The sequence below is a fragment of the Lactuca serriola genome, chromosome 9 (assembly GCF_051521515.1).
Source record: "Lactuca serriola cultivar US96UC23 chromosome 9, Lser_US96UC23_V15, whole genome shotgun sequence".
Lineage (NCBI taxonomy): Eukaryota > Viridiplantae > Streptophyta > Magnoliopsida > Asterales > Asteraceae > Lactuca > Lactuca serriola.
In genome coordinates, this window is record NC_136416.1 from 47,879,964 (window position 1) to 47,895,461 (window position 15,498).

Below are 15,498 nucleotides of genomic sequence, written 5' to 3' on the forward strand. Positions count from 1 at the left end.
TGTTGATAATTTGTAGGGTTACTGACAACCCACATGGTTTCTGATAACCCTTAGGGTTGCTATGAGCCCATAGGACTGCTGATAGTCTTAGGGTTGTTGATAACCCATAACCCCAGTGGCTCACTCAATGTTTGTACTAATCAACGTTTGTACTCAACGTTTTTCCTTAGCCCCAGTGTCTTACTTGACCGCTAGTCTCAGAACTATGTCGACTAATTAACTATTAATATAGTTAGCCAATTAGGTAATCCAAAGTTTGTACTAATCAATTACGAATATCAATTATGAATCTCATCGATACCTGTCTATTTTGATGTAGTAGTTGATTAATCAATTCGTTATCTTAAATTTCATCATCATTTTGGGGCTTTTGCAAAGTATTTCATTTGATCAATTTACAGTCAATGTTGTCGCACATGTATCTTTACTACTTTAATGATTTTAGTTTTCATGGATGTTATTCAAATCTATCTTCGAAAACACGGGCTAAGGTGTTGTTTGTTTTTTTTTAAAAAATATAAAATGTATGCGGTCCGCGAATCATATCTACAGATATCTGCAAAAAAAGAGGTGAACTAAACATCTATCATCTATAAGAAAAATATTGTTTTTTTTAATGTCTACAAGTTATTAAAATAAATTGAAATATCAATAAAATGTTTTTTTAAACTTTAAAATTTTAATAATTTTAGTCTTACATCATTAAAATCCTGGAATGTATGTATACAAGACATCAAAAGTATAATGTTTCTCTATAAAGATATAAATAATTAATTAAAATTTTAAACTAAGATAGAAAATATATAACTTGAAATTTTTTAACATTTGTTAGGAATGTATTTACAAAATATTATCAAAGTTATATTAACAAACTATTCCATTGATGATCGGCGATCAAATTATCCTAAGTTTATCAGGTTTGATGATTTTAAAAGTATGGATATGTTGGTATAGTTGAAACAAAATGAACCGCAAATTCAATTTTGTGACCATAGACAAAAGTTTATAAACGTCAAAGTTTTAATGGTATATTTGAACCCATTTTGTCATTTAGTGACAAAATTATATTATATGCAAAGAATCAAACTTAGGTTAGTGGAATTAACATCAATAATGATTTATTAGAAACGGAAATGGAAGATTATTTACTATCTAAATAAAAAATTTAAAGACTGATACAAATTTTAGAGATATGTATTGCCTAGATGAAAATAAACGTTATAATATTTTTGGAAAATATTATTTTACTAAATTTTTTTTTTAATTTTTACTTGGCAAAAAATAAAAATAAAAGTGTAATAGCTAATTTTTTGAAAGAAAAGTGTGATCTAAATTTTCAAGTTATATATTTTGTTATTCTCTTTTTGTCTAAAAGATGTATGCGAAAATATTTTCCCGTCTGCAAACTTTGGTTCATATCTTTTTGGAGAAGATGACGTACAAACGTTTTGACGTCTGCGGTCTTCTAAAAGACAAACAGTCTGCAAAAACGTGTAGATGTAACTGTCTTTTTGCCCGTAGACATAAGTGCTCAAAAATTTTTTTTGAAAAAAAAAACACCATCTAAGAATCACCAACTTTGAATGGATGCGAGAAAGTAACATCTTGAACCAGAACATTAAGACGCGTAGGGACAATGCGGGAGACGAAGTTTGAACGATGACTTTCAATGGCGGAGGGTGATGTCAACGACTATGGTGAACACAGGTAAACCGACCGATGGTCCTCTCTTCTGCTAGGGTTGATGTGGGCATCCGTGTTATTCATCTTAATCAAAGCTTTCCAATACTAACGATACTAAGAAGCAGGGATACTATGGTTCATTTAATTCTTTTTAATAACTAAATGATTTTAAATTATAAAAAAAATATAAAATGTTTAAAAATATATAAAAAAAAACAAGATTTAAGCAAATATGATAGTTAGATATTAAGATATTAAGACAGACAAATATTATATTTTACCCTTATTTAAGGACATATACAAAATTCCCTTAGTATTAAGAATACAAATTTTTGTAAGCGTCATTACTACTATCAATCCAAATCCAAAGCTGTTTTGGAAAAACGATCGGATTGATGCCTGCCATTGGGATTTCTTTTTGTTTCCATCTGAATAATTTCTGGGTTCTATCCTCACACCACTTCCCCTTTGTGAAAACAAATAAAAGGCAATCAAACTTAATTCATCTCCACAATTTAGCTATATATATATCATACATTTTAATTATATGTTGCTTTCATCTATCGAAGAGGAGGGCAGTCTATTATTTTGACACTCAATGATAATTTTCGGATTAGAAATTCATCTATTAATTGAACAACATTATAATTTGAAGTAAACAAATATAACATCTATTGGATCAATTAACATTGAATCAAGCTTCAATTTGCTCAACGCCAGGATGCAATTAAGTTCCCGATCAAAGGTGAATAAAGTTTTTTTTACTGAACTTATTAATTCTAACAACTTCATGTTCAGAAAATTTCATCTTTTTTGAAATCATAAAAAGATACACTTGGAAAAAACAAACTGCTGCAGACCCTGATTATACATTGGTATGCGCCATCAACAGTGGATCACTTGACAACAAGTCTCTGTAAGATTCAAAAGACATCAAAAAAACACTTAAAACAAAATTTTAACCAAAACAACAACAATTTATATGATGTACAGTATATTAATCACTTCTCTTAGCAAGACTTACTTGTTACTACTGTTGAAAAGTATGGCGGAAAGTGGTTGCTGAGGTGAAAGGTAAAACAACTCCCGCAATATGTATACACATGTAGCAATGCTGTGAAATAGTTATATCAAGGCATAAGAACGTAACAAAAAATGATATAAATGTTGAGAAACCTAAATCATTTTGAGAAGCTAATAATGTTAAATGCAAATAAATTCACGTCCCACATATATATTATGCTTACCCTCCAAAACATAAAAGTGAAAGTATCCAAAAGAAAGCACTTATCCAACTCGATTCCTTATATACAATCCACACCTGATCAAAACAAGCAATCAAACATTCTTGTTATAACAAAAGTCGAAAAAGCTCTTTTCAGTATAGTTCGAAAGGCTTACTGCTACAGTGACAATACAGAAATAGACATCGGTGGTTGTTGCTATCATGCACCTGCGAGCATTTATAACTATATATGATCATTTACTATTACACTTTTTTACATAAATTAAATAAAAGGGAAATTTTAAATTGTACCTTGATAATACAGTGGCATTGAATGGAGATCCATCAACAATAAGCACATAAATAAAAGTTCCCAACATCAAGCAGCCTAGTGCAGAAATGATTATTTTTGCAATTAAAACAGAATGTCCCCTCTTGTATCCCATGGCATCCCTATATAACCCAAATATATAATAAAATTACAACCATGTTAGCAAATATTTTTACTGGATTTTAATTTTTTTTTAATCATTATTATACATGTCCCTCGAAAGATATCATGTAATGTAATTATGTAAAGGGTGATCGTGATTCTTACTTTTTTTGATGTCTCACCAACACAAAATATAATGGATCCTTTGATGATTCTTCTGGTGACAACTTAAAGAACTGCAGAGCCACGTATGCACTTGTAATAGGGCTGTAGAAGGAACGAAAATTTACTCAAAACATGTTACACTTGTAGTAATAATAATAATAATAATAATAATAATAATAATAAAGTTTAATTACCTTCCTGCAAAAAGTACAACAGGTATCAATACAGCTGCCTTGATCCAGCTTGATTCCTTGTAGATTATCCAAGCCTAAGATTGCAAGTATATATACAACCACATATAAGTCCATTTGATTCAACAAGTAAAAGAGAGAAGCATATATATTAATCCAAATATTACTCTGAAGTCTGAATACAGAGGGATTTTTGTAGATAGAACAGATTCAGAGTTCAAATTGATGGAAAACAAAACAACAAACTTAGCCTTGTAAAGTTGTAAGTTCATGTAACTGAAATGAACTTTCTTACCAGTATAACACCAAGATTTATGTAAAAGTTTATCAGTGTCACTACCAACCACCTGCAATTAACAGAAAAGTAATAAAGTAGAGAAGAAATTACACTTTCATGGATAAAGAAATTACAGTTATATAATTATGTATTCAATTTTAAAAGGGAAAACAAATCTCCTACATCTGTAATTTAAGCTCGTGACTTACCTTGAAGTTAGGTCAACACAAGCAGCGAGACCATGCGTGCCGATTGCCCAAACAGCTAGAGCTGTCATCGTCAAAGCTAATAAGATAAACAGCGTCTTCAACGCGACTACCACCGACGCCGCCATTATTGCTCCGTCGTCTGTGTCACTGTATGCAGAGGGAAATGTCTTAGTGATGACGACGATGATCAGTAGAGTTCAAAATTTGATATTTAAAAATATTTGCCTGTTTTACATTTTTGAGTAAAATACAGTTTTGGTCCCTGTGGTTTTTACCCAAATCATCATTTTTTGTTCTAGTATTGTGATTTGATCATGAAAGGTTCCTATTACACTGTTTGGTATCATCTTTGGTTACTGTAACTAACCAGACTAACAAGGCGGTTAAAATTTTGAAAAAGACAATATTGCCCTCATACTATATCAATAAACAAAACAAACACACTAGAGGGACCATTTCTGTAAAAAGTCAAAATCTTAAAAAACCAATAACCCCAGAGCAAAGCATGCAAAGACAAGATCTTGGAGCATAATTGGAGAGACCCAAATGTTATCATTAGAATTTTATGTTAATTTTGGTATGAGTTTCTTCAAATCTGATCCAACTTTAAACACATTATGTACAAGTTACAAGAACATCAATCTCCTGAAAATTTTATATACCTTGACCTTGTCATAACAAAAATGTAAAGTATACATATATCGGGGATACTAAACTTAACCAAAATGCAAACATGATTTTGTATTTCAGATCGAATCTCAAGCCACTTACATCCTTTCCCCCTTTTTCCCGTTTTTCTTCAAACCGGTTTGTGATTTATAGCTTTTACATAAGTAGTCCTTGTAATTTATAACTTTTATCAAGTTTATTGTATGGGTAAGAAAGTCTTTTTACGGTGTTAGTAACAGAGCTTAACTGAGGATAACGGACCCATACACCAAAGGTGACACCAAATAGTGCAATAAAAACCTTCCATGATCAAATCACAATACTAAGACCAAAAATAATGAATTGAACAAACCACAAGGACAAATACTGTATTTTACTTTTTTTTTTTTTTTATGAAAAAGGTTATTATATATAGGGATTTTTTTTAATATGTGTCATAAGGGCACATATAAGAAGTATTAATTAATGACAAATATTACCATAATTAAATATAAATACATTAATTATAACGAATATTACCATAATTAAATGTGAAATGCATTAATAATCTCCATAATAAATGTATTTTGAATTTAATTATGGTAATATTTTTCATAATTAATATTTATTATATGTGCCCTTAGGGCACATGTTAGAAAATCCCTTATAAGTAAGATATTTTTTATTCTGATTAATAAGCAAATCTCATGGTCTCAATCTGTTGTTTTTATTAAATAACCACTTGGTCCTCAAACTAAGTACATATAATCATATGATCATATCAACTATACGATGTAAACTAAGGGTTGTAACGTGAAATTCCCACGAGAGTCAAGTTTCAAACTCTATATACACAAATTATTATTAGTGTTTTACAATCTAGTCTATACGGAGTGGTTCATAAGATTGATGTATGAATCAAATCATTGATGAAACATCAATTTCTATACTTAGTGAGATGCAAATGGAGTGAGTTGAGTTGGGCTATGGACAATCACACAGGAGAGAATCTCTCTCTCTCTCTCTCTCTCTCTCTCTCTCTCCTAGTGAGTGTGTATTGAACACCATTTCTTAAACCCAATGTGTCATGTGGAAGGATGTCTGGTTAATGTGGCTAGCTCCTATGCATTGAACACTCCGTTTAACCTTTATCTTCATATAATAGGTTTTGTGACGCAATTGACATTAGTCGTCAGTGATACAGTTTAGGGTTTATCATAATCATATGGTCCAAATTCTTATAATACTTATTATTGAACTATTTTGATGGGGTTAACACCAAGTAATGTAAACATATTATTTCAAATGTCACTAAAACATAAATTTACACACTTGATAAAGGTAACAACAATATTTTACAATTTTAGTCCAAGTTTTAATTTTTATTATTGTTTTTTGTCAAAAAAAAATGTATATAAACTTTTTTCCAAACTTCTATATAAAATTTTACATGTTTTTAAAATCTAAGTATTTTTTTAAAAAAATATTTGTTTATAACTATATTTTACAACTTTTATACAACTGAATGTTACAAATTTGTTTATAAAAAGTAGTCCATTTATAAAATTACTTTTTATACAACTTTTTTTTTTCCAAATTTTTTACAACTTAGGTTTCTTTGCAAATTTATAAAAACAAATATTTAAAACACAAAATTTTCATGTTTGTAGAACCTTATATACATGGATACAAATTTGTAAAAGAAAAATACAAAATTGTAAAAGAAAAGCTAGAAAACATATTATAAAAAATGTTAATTTGTAAAAGTGAATTTTTTTTTTCTATGTTTTTATTACATATAGACACAAATTTTTAATCAATCTATGTAAAAAAGGTAAATTTTACATGAATATGTAAGATAATAATTTTTTTTTGTTATGGTTGTAATATAAAAGTCATTATTATATTATGTGAAAATGACACATTAGTCAAACAATATATTTTGATTTTGTATTTTCAGTCATTTAACTTATTTTTGTGTTGTATAAAGGAATAAAGTTGTTAGTGGTCTATTCATTTTGTCCATGTAACCTAAATCGGGCGGTGGAAGCTGCCACATGTACATATGCAGCCAGGTCAATAATTATATGGGCGGCTAATTTCCAGTTTTGACTCGTTAAACATATTTGACCAAAGATACAATGATAATGGCCAAAAACCATCTTGAAACTTTGTATTTTGAGACAAGACAAGAAGTGGGTCTTCAGTTATTTCATATAACTCTCGTCCAAACAAGTCCTTCGACGCTATAACTCTCGTTTTCGCCTGCTTCCTTTCCTTGAGCGTGCAAGGTGGTTGTCGTTGTAGGGTGGAATACAACGACTAAGGAGTTCCGATAAAAACCACACTGTCACCAAAATCTGATGCATTAATGAAAAGAAAAAAAAATCACCAGAACAGAAGAATAAGTCTCACTGGAAATGATACAAAGCATAATAAACAGAAAATAAACTTTATATGCGGCTGTGTGAAGTCTTCCGGATTCTCCCGTCGTCACCTGCTTCATTGACCCGTTAGAAATCGAGGTTGATTGGAGGATGTTCTTCTAACATCCAATCGTAAATGTGGACCATGGGTAACACAACAGCCGCCATCAGGGGACGCTCAGATCGATGCTCAATCGCCTGTTGCTCGACTGTTGCTCGACTGGTGACATATTTTGAAGGTTGAAGAAGTTTGTCGTCGAACTGCCCCCATTTTGTTGATCGGATGTGGTCCATGAGGCCATAAAACAAGTCTTCTCGATACATGAATTTTTCCAATAGTTTTGGTGGAACGTAAAGCTTGCCTGTTCGTAATAAGTCTATCAGGATTGAAAAACAATCTGGCTTCCGATCAATGAAGTGTTCTCCGGTGGGATTGATTTGAAGGTCCTAGTTTTCATCAAACATGGCTCCAATCTAAGATTCCCAACTGACGATGGCTAGGGTTGTGATGGTGGTTTCGAAGATTCTTAAATTTATGAGAAATTGAGATGTGGGTATTATATGGGTCTTGATTTTTTCAAAGGTATTGACTGCGAATAAACTGTTTAGATGGATATAAGAGGGTTTTATCTAGGGGAGTTAACGTGGATGATGTCATATCACATCTCCTTTAAAACCAAAAGAATTATCTTATGTGGGCCGAGAAAAATATACAGTATGTAAATGGGCAACTTGGTTACCCCTTTATTTTGTCCAAAGTGATCAACTAGACCCGATAAATATAGCTAAATTCTCATATAAAGCACAAAAATAAGTTAAGAGACTGAAAAGGCAAAGTTGAAATATGTCGTTGGGCTAACGTGTCGTTTTCCCTTATATTATTTAATTTTTTTTTTCTAAATTTGAAATGTTGTTATACTTTTGGTCAAATTTCTCTTTTATAAATTCGTCCAAATCTAGTTATTATTTTATTATTTTACTATTTTTTTTTTCTCAAATCAACTTTTTAAGAGTTTTTTTTCAAAATTTTTTATTCAATAAGGAGGTCATGGGTTCTATCCTAGACATATATACTAACCCACCGTTCTAAAAAAAATGATTTGCAATATTTTTAACTTTTTTTACAACTTATTTTACAATGCTTTTGAGAACATTTTCAAACTTTATCTAAAGCATTTTTAAAATCATTTTACAATCAAAACAAATGTAGATCATATACGAAAATACATTGAAACCTATTCAACCAACCCACATAAAAAGGGGATCAAAACATATAAACCAAACTTTGCTATTCGTAATTTATCTTTTTTATATAACAAAGCTGGTTTGTAAAGAAAAATTAAATTTAGAATGAATTTGTAAAAAAAATATTTGCACAAATAATGTAACAAAATTTAAAACTTTGTAACATCCGGATTCTTGGAGGTACTTGAATTTATTATATTTTGGATTTTACGTAGCACCACGTCGTAGTGATGGCATCCCACGACGTGGCTATGGTCGTTGTATCGTGGGTTTTAAATGGCCATCATAGTGTGACAGCTGTTTAATGGGAAACCCTAATCTTCAAGGTCAACGCCATATTTAAGGGAATGTGATGGCTAGGGTTGCTCACCCTCAGCATTCATCACACACTCTTAGCCTCCAAGCAAACCCTAGCCTCCATTTTTGATCTCTTAGCTTTTTGTGTTGATTTTTGATTGAAGAAGGAGGTGACTTCTAGGATTGGATTCAACAAGCATCCATTCTCACCATCTTATTGTGCATCTTCTAGACTCTTGTAAGTCCCTAACTTCCAATTTTTTTGGTTATTTGTGCATAGATCTAGATTTCTATTCCTTAAACTTTATGTACTTGACTATTGGGTGGTGAGATATCCTAAAGTTGCCAACTTTATGAATATCCATGTCATTTTGGACCTTAGATGCTTTGGATCTAGATTAGCATTGAGTTTTAGCATCATGCAAGGAAGATTTGGCCAAAAACCCTCATTTTGATCTAATAGAGTCCAAGACATGCATTGGACATGCATGTCTAGAAAGTAACGATTTTTATGTTGTTATTTGATGCTAGAAACATTCTGGATAAAGGGATCTTGTAGTCTTCAACATAAAGTGCTTAATGGGTTAAGCCAAGTTTTGTTCTTGCGCTTTTTGAGGTCTAGAAATGGGATCCCTAATCCTTAGAGAGTCTAGAGGGATATATTTGGAAACTTTATCCAATTAGACCTAAGAATTTACCACATTTGGGCTTTGGAGCTCTTAAGATCAAGGAAATCGGCTTAATCCATTTAGTTGTCAGGGAGCCTATTTCCCACTATGTGGCCAAGGCCTCCATGGCATGGCGGTTGGGTTGGAACTCGACTGTTTTGTCATTTGGTGGCCACAACATGGTGACCTGCTGTAGTTGACTTTGACTATTGACTGTTGACTTCGACCAACCTAAGGGTATTTCGGGTATTTTGAGTTGTATTTGAGATTGGTCACTGTTTGATGAATATGTGACGGCTAGAGTTGAGATTCGGAGCAGAGACCTATTCAGCTATTTGTTCGGTCTGAGAGGTGAGTTTTCCTCATTGTACTTGTGGTTCGAAGGCACCAATGCTGACCTATTAGCTTATGTATCCTAGTATAGAAGAGGTTTCTTTGTTGTAGTGATCTATTAGGTTTGTGTCTTGGTATATAGGATGTTGCTATGCGATAGTGACCTGTAGATCTGCCTGTTTGTTTGACTGGTTATATGATTATCTGTTTGTTGGATACATGTTATCTGTTATGTATTGTGGTAAGTTCATTAGATATTGTAGTGATGGGTGTATATGGGTTGGTCAAGATAGTAATGGAGAACTTGTTTCGAATTATATGCATGGTTCTTATTTGGGATATAGCCTTTAAATTTGAACAATAGTGCGATCGTCTATCCTATTCTCGGGTCATGTGTGACCATTTTTTCATCGGATTTTACATTGGCTGTAGCATGAATTGTGAAAAGGAATTGTGTGTGGTCAAAGAGTATGACATTGTTGTGTTCAGTTAGTGTTGAGAGGAACGTTGATTGGGTTCCTTCAAGGAGGTGGAATGAGGTCAAGCGTCTTTATGCCCCCATGATTCTGGTCGTGAGTTTTCAGGAGAGTGATGGAATGTCGACAAGATCGGCGTGATATCGGGAACATTCCAGACATGGGCTGAGGGATAGGAAGGGCATTCCAGACTCATGTTTTGGGCTCAGAGGCAATCCAAACTTATGTTGAGGACCTTGTAGAGGTATTCCAAACATAGGCAGTAAGCCCAATGATCATGATTGCTTATTTCTTCCTTATGTGGTACTTTTGGTGTTAGTGCATTCTTGGAAGTCAGGAGAATCACGAATCAATTGGTTTAGATCATGCGAGCAGTTAAGGGTTGTTAGGAGTATCATTCGTGCATCAGAAAGTCTCTTGCAGAGTGTTTGCATTATAAATTTTGTTTATTCACGAACTGTTATTAGGGGTTTGGTTACTAATGATGGATAGCAGTTATGGAACCTCAAGTCATGAAGTTCATTGTGAATGTCTCAAGTGGACCTGGGAACCCGAGGCAGGGATAAAAGAGCACTACCCAGAGTTGTTTTCACCAGCGGACTTCAAGGACGAAGTTTGATTCAGGTGTGGGTGAATTGTAACATCCAGATTCTTGGAGGTACTTGAATTTATTATATTTTGGATTTTAGGCAGCACCACATCGTGGTAAAGGCATCCCACGACGCGAATATGTTCGTTGTATCATAGGTTTTAAACGGCCGCCACAACGTGGCAATCTATGGCCACGACATGACACCTGTTTAATGAGAAACCCTAATCTCCGGGGTTTGTGTTGCATTTAAGGGAATGTGATGGCTAGGGTTGCTCAACCTCAACCTCCATCACACCCTCTCAGCCTCCAAGCAAACCCTAGCCTCTATTTTTGCTCTTTAAGCTTTTTGTGTTGATTTTTGATTGAAGAAGAAGGAGGTGATTATTAGGCTTGGATTCAGCAAGCAACCCTTCTCACCATCTTATTTTGCATCTTCTAGACTCTTGTAAGTCCCCAAGTTTCAAGCTTTTTGGTTGTTTGTGCATAGATCTAGGTTTCTATGCCTTAAAATGTATGTCCTTGACTATTAGGTGGTGAGATCTCATAAAGTTGCAAACTTTATGAATCTCCACGTCATTTTGGACCTTAGATGCTTTGGATCTAAATTAGCATTGATTTTTGGCATCATGCAAGGAAGATTTGGCAAAAAAACCCCTCATTTTGACCTAATAGAGTCCAAGACATGCATTAGACATGCATGTTTAGAAAGTAAGGATTTTTATGTTGTTATTTGATGCTAGAAATGTTATGGATAAAGGGATCTTGTAGTCTTCAAGAGAAATTGCTTAATGGGTTAAGCCAAGTTTTGTTCTTGCCCTTTTTGAGGTCTAGAAATGGGATCCCTAATCCTTAGAGAGTCTAGAGGGATAAAGTTGGAAACTTTATCCGATTGGACGTTAGAATGGACCCGATTTGGGCTTTGGAGCCCTTAAGATCAAGGAAATCGGCTAAATCCATTTAGTTGTTAGGGAGCCCAATACCCACGACGTGGCGGCTGGGCTGGGACTCGACTCTTTTGTCATTTGGTGGCCATGACGTGGCCAAGGATGACCACGACATGGTGACATGTTGTAGTTTACTTTGACTCTTGACCGTTGACTTTGACCAAGTTTGACGTAAAGGTATTTCGGGTGTTTTGAGTTGTATTTGAGATTGGTCATTGTTTGATGAATAGGTCACAACTAGAGCTGAGATTCGGTGCAGAGACCTATTCAACTATCTGTTCGGTCTGAGAGGTGGGTTTTCCTCATTGTATTCGTGGGTCGAAGGCACCAATGCTGACCCATTAGGTTATGTATCCTAGTATAGAGGATGTTTCTTTGTTGTAGTGATCTATTAGATTTGTGTCCTGGTATATAGGATGTTGTTATGCGGTAATGATCTGTAGATCTGCTTGTTTGTTTGCTTGGTTATATGATAATCTGTTTGTTGGATACATGTTATCTGTTATGTATATGTCAACATGGTATGGTTAGGTTGAGGCAATCCTGGTCTATGCCGAAGCCAACAAACCTGGGAGCAAGCCAGACATAAGTTGTGGGCCAGTAAGGCAAACCAAACTTATGTTGTGGGCTTGGGAGCATGCCAAGTATAAGCTGTGAGCCAGTAAGGCAAGCCAGACTTATGATATGGGCTCGGGAGCAAGCCAGGCATGAGTTGTGGGTCGGAAGGCCAGCCAGACTCATGTTGTGGGCAAGACGCATGTGTTTGTGTGGTGGTATTTTTGGGGAAACTCACTAAGCTTTGTGCTTACAATTTTAGTGTATTGTTTCAGGTACTTCAGATGATCGTGGCAAGACGCATGTGTGATCGTGAACTCCAATTTATGAATTATACTTTTGAAACAATGATTTTGTAAACAATCATTGTCTTGGTGTTTTTTTTGGAAAAGTGAAAATTTTACTATGATTTTTGGGACTTTACAAACTTAGACCAAAAATATAAATTTTTAAAAAATAAAAAACTATTTTTTTCTATTTTATGCAATAAAATTTATTGGCAACTTTAAAATACTATGAAAACAATGTTAACAGTTGATCAAATTTGTAAGAAAAACTAAAACTGGATATAAATTTTAAACAAGAAAATGGGATAATATGAAAAACATATAACATGTCACAACAATTGTGGACAACCTTCTTGATTGGTTAGCTCTTAATGCAACAAGAATTAAGTTGGTGTTTTCAGAGACAGTTGAAATAGTTTTTTCACCATCTTTGTTGTTACCCTTTTTCTACATAGCATTTCCCTACCATATCTATATCTTCATCTTTATGGATGTAAACAAATATACTATTCGATGTATCGTTCGTATACTGTTCAACATAAAAGTTGTTTATTTAATAAATAAACAAATATAAACAAGATTTTATGTTTGTTGAGTTAAACAAACAAACACGATCAATTTTATATATGATTCATTCTACTGTCTATTAATCCGGTAATCCAAAAAGACAAAAGTCCTTTCTTTTTTCTATTTCCAAAAGCTCACACTTTAAAAATTGCAACAATTCATGTTTATAAAAATTGAGCTTAAAATTAAAAATTGTTTACGACTTTCACATTATTGTTAATGTTATATCTTATATAATTTTCAAAAATTATGCATCCTAATTAGCATCTATTGGATAGTGAAAATATAAAAAATAAAATAAAAAAGAGATGAAGAATTAAGAAAGTCTCAAAGTGGGCCTATTGATAGGTCTATCTAAAAAACCTCAAGTTTCTCTTAGGCCATCCGTTATACCCACCACTAACCACAATAGTGGTGGGTGCCACATCATCACCACTAACTACCACTAAAAGCTTGGGATACTTACCACTATATGCATTTTATTTTTTGATTATTAAAATAAAATATATATATATATATATATATATATATATATATATTAATTAATTAAATTGTAGAGAGAGGTGGAGAAAGGTAGAGAGAGATAGAGAGAAATAGAGAGAGAAGCAATTTTATTGGCCGTAGTGTTCCGTTCTTCCCACCACATATGACAACGAAATAGCTCTACCACTAGCCACCACTAAAACCTTGGGATGGTGTTCACATCCGTGGTTAATAGCCACATAGACCACGAACCTTCTCGTGATAAGCATACCATAAGGCCTTATAATCAAAGCAATGATGTTACTGTTGTTAATAATACAGGTTTTGGTATCAAAACTAAAATTGTTAAAGTGATATCTGTGATCCACAATGTCACAAGAAATATTTAATGTAATTGACAATAATAGTTATTGAGAAAGATATATTGATTATGTAAAGGTGATGATCAACTCAAATTCATATAAATATGTGTAAGAATAATTATACGTTGTATTGTCATTATTATTTTATTGTTTCTATTGCATTTATCGAGTTATCGTAGTAGTATGAACAGATATCGTTTATATATGCAACAAATTATATTTATAGGCACATTATTTTTAATACAGAACCCCCAAAATCATCGGACTCTTGTCCATATACAAAATACTCATAAAATGAGTAATCTAATACTCACTTTTATTAGTGAAAGAGAGTCAAGGCATTGAAATTTAATAGGAAATGGAGGATACTGTGTTCGACAAGTTTGCCAAGAAGCATCTAATCCAAGGAGGTGTTCCTTAGGGCTTAGGCAGTCTAATTTGCTCGAGCTGAAAGCTCCAATCAAGATTGTGGTAACAAAAATGATTTCTATCAGGATTGATTTCTTTCCGTCTTAGGCCAACAGAATTAGGCAGTCCAGTACCGAAGAAGACGATCAGTCTGATGAATCTACCGTAACAGTTTCTTGGTTTTGACTTAAAAATTGTTTAGTTTCGTGATTTGTAAAACATTTGATCACACATAATTTGTGCTTGGTGTTGATTCAAATTCAATTACAGAGATATATTTGATCGATTTCTTAAAACCAAATCCTCACGATACTTGACAAGAATACTGAAGATGAACATCAAGAAACCACCAAAGATTTACTGATTTCTTTAGTGCTCTGCCAACAAGAACTCTAACCATTATCGAAACTAGCCATTGAATCCAACCAGACTGGAAAAGAAACTGAATATGTTGATAAAAAGATGATTATATACCTTTTTGACGCTTCTGATGATGTGCTTGGATACTCAATAGAGTGTCTGATCGCAATGAGGTGACGATGAAGTTCTTGAAGACGATGCTGCAAACTATTGTAATTTATTTCACTATGAACTTATAAGAGGTGGTTATTAGTATTAGATGTTTTTTTTTTGACTTTTTTCTTTTTGGTGACAATAGTCGAGAGAGGCGAGCTACAGCCTACAGAGGCTGCTGTATGGGTTGGAGAGGCGGCAATTCCAAGATGACCGTGTATCACGGGGGTTATAATGTCTCAAATTTACTCTAGATATTTAGAATCTTTAGTTAAAGTTTTAATATTTTGAATTAATTTACAGTTTTATTTTTTATAAAAAAGTCATGACACTTTTAATTTTATATATGACAATATGTTATTTTCTATTGAAAAAATAAAGGTTGTTTCGATAAAAATATACATGAAATAAATTAGTTTTGTTTAAGTTAACAAATGAAAATCATTAAAAATAATTCGAATATAAATATAATACGAGAGGATAATAACCAAAGTTTAGAAAATATAGGAGA

General features: G+C 33.0%; 1 protein-coding gene across 2 annotated transcripts; it reads right to left on the minus strand.

The window, feature by feature from the left end:
• Nucleotides 1-2,311: 2,311 nt before the first annotated feature.
• Nucleotides 2,312-15,144, minus strand: LOC145076661 (uncharacterized). Of its 2 annotated transcripts, XM_079022470.1 has the most exons (10): nt 14,949-15,144; nt 4,184-4,330; nt 3,993-4,044; nt 3,701-3,774; nt 3,507-3,608; nt 3,221-3,361; nt 3,085-3,136; nt 2,931-3,004; nt 2,708-2,797; nt 2,312-2,597 (listed from the first exon to the last, which is right to left on the minus strand). In XM_079022470.1, the coding sequence occupies exons 2-10, from the start codon at nt 4,306-4,308 to the stop codon at nt 2,549-2,551; spliced, it is 759 nt and encodes a 252-aa protein (XP_078878596.1). In that variant the 5' UTR covers nt 4,309-4,330; nt 14,949-15,144; the 3' UTR covers nt 2,312-2,548. The 2 variants fall into 2 exon arrangements, with proteins under 2 accessions (XP_078878596.1, XP_078878597.1); XM_079022471.1 differs by lacking the exon at nt 14,949-15,144 and having other exon boundaries at nt 4,184-4,605.
• Nucleotides 15,145-15,498: the final 354 nt, after the last annotated feature.

Bases quoted from the DNA above. Each gene is read 5' to 3' on its own strand.
- LOC145076661 (XM_079022470.1), bottom strand. From the start codon at position 4,308: ATGGCGGCGTCGGTGGTAGTCGCGTTGAAGACGCTGTTTATCTTATTA. The intron at 4,045-4,183 runs GTAAGTCACGAG...TGTTAATTGCAG, and splicing joins TGTGTTGACCTAACTTCAAG to GTGGTTGGTAGTGACACTGA. The intron at 3,609-3,700 runs GTAATTAAACTT...TTCCTTCTACAG, and splicing joins GTTGTACTTTTTGCAGGAAG to CCCTATTACAAGTGCATACG.